The sequence below is a fragment of the Mycetomoellerius zeteki genome, unplaced genomic scaffold (genome assembly GCF_001594055.1).
Source record: "Mycetomoellerius zeteki isolate Tzet28-1 unplaced genomic scaffold, Tzet1.0 scaffold332, whole genome shotgun sequence".
In the NCBI taxonomy this organism is placed as follows: domain Eukaryota; kingdom Metazoa; phylum Arthropoda; class Insecta; order Hymenoptera; family Formicidae; genus Mycetomoellerius; species Mycetomoellerius zeteki.
The window spans coordinates 868,482-873,572 of NW_017257319.1; the positions used below are offsets into that span (position 1 = coordinate 868,482).

The 5,091-nt window shown below is 32.1% G+C and overlaps 1 protein-coding gene across 1 annotated transcript in view; it reads right to left on the bottom strand.

Annotated features, from left to right (window-relative positions):
• Positions 1 to 2,635, bottom strand: part of LOC108725288 (cytochrome P450 4g15-like) — a 17,392-nt gene extending 14,757 nt beyond the window's left edge. Inside the window, exons 1-2 of the mRNA XM_018452212.1 lie at positions 2,546 to 2,635; positions 2,416 to 2,473 (exon numbers count right to left, since the gene is read on the bottom strand). Of these exons, the coding sequence (XP_018307714.1) occupies positions 2,416 to 2,473; positions 2,546 to 2,569 (82 nt within the window). The 5' untranslated portion in view covers positions 2,570 to 2,635. The remainder of the gene's footprint in view (positions 1 to 2,415; positions 2,474 to 2,545) is intronic.
• Between the last annotated feature and the right edge of the window lie 2,456 nt (positions 2,636 to 5,091).

A 5,091-nucleotide genomic window follows, 5' to 3' on the forward strand; every position in this document is an offset into this window, starting at 1 on the left:
GTCGTATGTACGACGAAAATCGGATGCAGTGTGAATCCAGCAAAACGCTTTGAAGCGTTTGAGCGATCAATCAAAATAAAGAATTTTACAAATTGACTAATCAAAGAATGCTCCGAAGCGTTTGTAGCGTCAAGTGGACCGCAGCCTTAATATACTTGCCACGTTGCCGCGATTATTTGAAGTTGGCGCTATGTCATTGTCGTTATCACATTGGGTGCATTCAGTACCATGACCGCTCAGTGAGCTCTTGTGTCTGTTTGGTATTTTTAGTTCTAACGAAATATACTAATAAGATGCAAGCGCTCATTGAGCGCTCAGTGAGCGGTTGTAGTACTGAATGCACCCAATGTGATAACGACAATGACATAGCGCCAACTTCTTTCCTTCGGAAATAAAAACAAAATGTCTGCATCCTTTTTTTCGGAAACTATTTGTTTCACGTTTTGTCACTATTTTGTCACACGTTTTTACTGAACATACTCATTTCCTCAATATGTCATTTCAAAGATACTGCAATGTAAATGTTTAAAATGGCCACATCCGATTGTGCGCAGAACGATACGAAATTCGTCTCGAAAACGAGTATACCTAATATACTTCCACCATGCGCTCGACATGGTGCGGCAGCACTGTCAACAGCGTTTGAGTGGTTGATGTTTGTAGCATGATATCATGGTTTATAGTTGAAACCGTTCAAACTATAAATTACAAAATTTCAGCTACTGGAATAATAGTGCCAAATCTGTCGCTCCAATTGCTTATTTTAGCAGCACGTGAAATTGTACCTTAAGATTATCGATTTTCTTATAAGACTGGCCAAATTCGAATTTATTCCTTCATTAGTCGATCTAAACGACTCACTGTATAATTAACAATTTGTAGATGTGAAAAATCACCGATTTATTGTAGAATCAGCTTTATATTTAATAAATTTTTTTCTTTCTCTTGAATCATGTACAATGACATTTCAATGATTGCTTTAGCTTTGATAGTTTCGATTCTTTTTGGAGTCCTCCTCAGCAATATTAAACGCAACAAATAAAATTCATCTTAGCTTAATCCATCAGAGTTAAGTTACAAAACAGGTTATTACTAACTCCGATTGTGACATCAATCCAATTAAACTAAAAACTGTTACTCAGCAGATGTTTAACTGCGAATATGTTAACTGGGAATTTGTTTTTGTGCGTTACATTATATTATGCAAAATTACTAGAAGAATTTAAGAAATATTATTCAAGCTTCTTTGACGTGTTCTTAATCTGGTTGGATTTTAGGACATATACCACTGAAAGAGGAATTGCCTATGCTACCCATATACCAGATGTGAAACCAACATCTGTGCGAGAGAGAAAGCTAGAGAGTCCCAAATGTTTGCAATGCGCATGCACACTATATGCGCATTACACATCTGTGTAATGTACGAATTATGTAAGAAACACTAAACCAACTGTACGATTCACACAGACGACGGTGCTGCGCATGCGTATTGCGAACATTTGGGACTCTATAGCTTTCTTTCTCGCATAGATGTTGGTTTCACATTCAGCGCTTTATTCCTCTTCCAGTAGAGGAAGGTCACCGATACCAACATACCACTTTATTTTTGGACGATATTTCTTAAACAAAAGGTAAAAATACAACTTCAAAAACATAAATATAAACTAAAAAATGTCTTCTATCAGATAGTATAAGCAATTTTTATAATACTGTTTGCAATTTTGCAATAATTAAGTTTTTCGTAAGGCATGCAAAAATGAGCGTTTGACAAAATGGGCTCCAAAACTGACATAGTAGGCAATAATGCTAACATTCCTATTTTATAAATAAAGATATATCCTATTCTGTAAAGAAAACTAATTTATGAAACTATAAACATTTATAATGACATAATATTATCAATAATACAGTCACTATTATTTTAATTACGCAATTTGCAAAAGAACACCGTAAGAATTTCCTTCTCGGATTCATAGAATTTATTTTTAGCTGATTTGGTATAGAAATAAGCCACAAATATATGAATTATGAGTTTGTACTTCTTTAATTAGCTAAACAGATCATGTTTTTATTAGTATTAATAAGATGCAAAGGTTAGTTTCTAAGAAATAAGGGGATGTCGCTTTAGGAGACTTGTGTCAGTATCGGTGATTCCTCTAGTCTAGTATATGCTCTTAGGGTTGAATTGATGCCACGATTGGATTTGATACCTATACAACCTGTTTTATGATTTAATTCTGATAAAGTAAGAATGAATTTTGACGTTTCTTATACTTAATTATTGAGAAAGAATTTTTCTCTGTAATATTTTTTAAATTATAATTCTCAAAATAATATATTCTAAAAGTAATTTTAAAGGTGTTACAATATTATTATGTAGAGTAAAAGAATCACATAAAATATCGATAGACTTACGAGATGTGTCACCATTAGCGGACATTATACTTGGTTTATTTATCCTTTGCTGTATTATCTATGTATTAATAAAGAATGTATAAATACAGTAAAGAGAAAAGTAACTAAGAATATTAATAAATATTTATACCTTCTCAATCGTTGAATGAATCATATTTGAACATTTTTGCTGTTTGCATCTCAAAGATGTGAGGTTAAATATAACATCAGAAATTAAGAATACATTTCGGAGTCTAGATCGCCAAATTTGTTTTATACTGAAAAACGGTTTTTAAAATAACTTTTTTACATGAATAATACATATATTATTATGTGATTATTAATTTTTATAAATACAATTTTTAAAAAATCTTTTTTCAATTACATTACAATCCCAAACAGCACAAATGACTGTTTGCCGACTAATTGTCGACTTTATTTAGTCGACTTGAAGTCAACTTGTATAGTCGACGTTTTGTCGACTGTTTATGGAACGGTTTTTGTCGACTGTAATTGTCGACTACAAGTTAAGCGGTCTTCCAATCTTATTATTGTATATACACATATGTTAATAAAATAATAATTTTAATATATTGTTTGATATTTATATTTGGCGCTAAATGAAACTTAAGCAGCGTTAGTCAGCGCTAGTATAATTACTTCTGGATCTGTTCGATTCATGTTCTGTACATTCATGTTCATATCAGGTTATGTGTGTTATGTGAGATGTGAGAACGTGCCAGCTGCACGTGGTTTATCGTGTAATACGTAATTGGTGACGATAATCCAAGGTAATCATTTTATTTCCTTACAATTATTGTTTATGAAAATAATAAAATAAATATATGAAACATATTGAAACAATTTATAAGTATTTTTTTGGATATTTGGCCATTTCTTGAAAAAGAAATGCTTTTCAAAATTTGAGGTTGTATTGTAGAAATTGCAAAATTATATGTAAAACGTAATATTTGTTACTTAATTTTCAGTGTGCTCGATTTATTTTGATTGATACCTCACTGGGATATTTTTGAAAAAAGAAATATATTAAGAATTTTGTATATGTATTAATATATGATTTTATATGTATTAAAGTTATATTTTAAAAATTTTGAACTGAAATATTATGTAGTTGTGTATACATATATTTAATGTTTTATTATATTATATCACCTATTATTAATTTCACTTCATCTGTATACTTATTACTAAAATCTATATTTATTATTAGAATTTTAATTCTAATAATTATTTATCAAAAACTTCATCTAATTTTTATTATACTTCAAATTTAATGTATAATATATGTATATATATTTATGGATGTTATATAATACACATTTAAAGTAAAATAAAATTGATTAAGTTTTTGATAAATGCCATTTAAAACAAAATTAATCAATAATAAATACATAGATAATAAATTGATTAAGGCCGATATTTATGGTTATAATGCAATGATTATTTATGATTGTACTGTAATGATTATTTGAATAATCATTACAGTTTCATAAATCTGTGATTATTCGCCAATTAATATATGTTCAATTTTTACAAGGATTTACCATTCAAAGATGATTATTCAACTATTTAGAATATGAATACCATGATTATCTTTGTGCAAATTGAATATAAAATGACGAATAATCTCAGATTTTGATGAAACTATGATTATTCAAATAATAATTAATTAAATATCGACCTAAAAGTCGACAATAAATCGACTTATAACTTTGACTGATAGTCGACTTATTGTCGACTAAAATTCGACATGGTTGTCATAACCTATTCAACGCTGGCTTATACAAATTGACATTTGTCGACTATTAGTCGACTATAAATTGGTATTCAGTCTGACTTTAAAGTCGACTTTAGACTTTGTCTGCCGACTGACAGTCGACTTCGTGCTGTTTGGGATATATCTATTTTTTATAGACAAGGAGATATACAAGATAATTCAAAATAATCTTATGTCCTTCAAGGAATATTTTTGACTGTATTCTGAGACGATTTTTGGTTTAAAAAACCATATTTGTTTTAATTTTCAATGTACAAAAAAAACACATCACGGGCCAAATACAAAAGATAAGCAGGGGCAGCGAGATCACCATTATTTTCGGGTATTTACGTGTCATTTGACAGTACATTAACAGGGGTACGTTCCAAAACTTGACTCTGTCAACTCTGAGTATCTTTCATCCTTGTTCAACATTCGGTGAACAACAAGGATAAAAGTAACGAATCAAATAGTTACCGTTACTTAAAAAATGTAACTGCGTTACCATTAACGTTATTCATTAAAGAAATGTAACATCGCGTTATCCAATCGTTACCGAAAAAACCAACTTATAACGGTGTAACGATGCACCCCCAGAGAATGCATCATACCCGGCATAACACCTGCCGGATGCCGCTGCATTGCAGCGATGAGGGCGCGGTGCGCCCGAATATTTTAAATCAAAAGCACAATTCACAGGTACCAGCCGACGACTCGCGAAAGCGACCGAATGCCACCGATCGCGGTGTCGGCGCGCGCTCGGAACACCGATCGGCGAGCGCCCGCGAAGCCGACCGAGGGCTGCCGAACTCGCGGCGTTGATCCCCGCTCGCAACGCGTGTCTCCCACTCGTATTGTCTAATCGGCGGGAATTCTCGAGCGCGCCCGAAACAATACGAGTGGGAGCGACATTCGGGTAT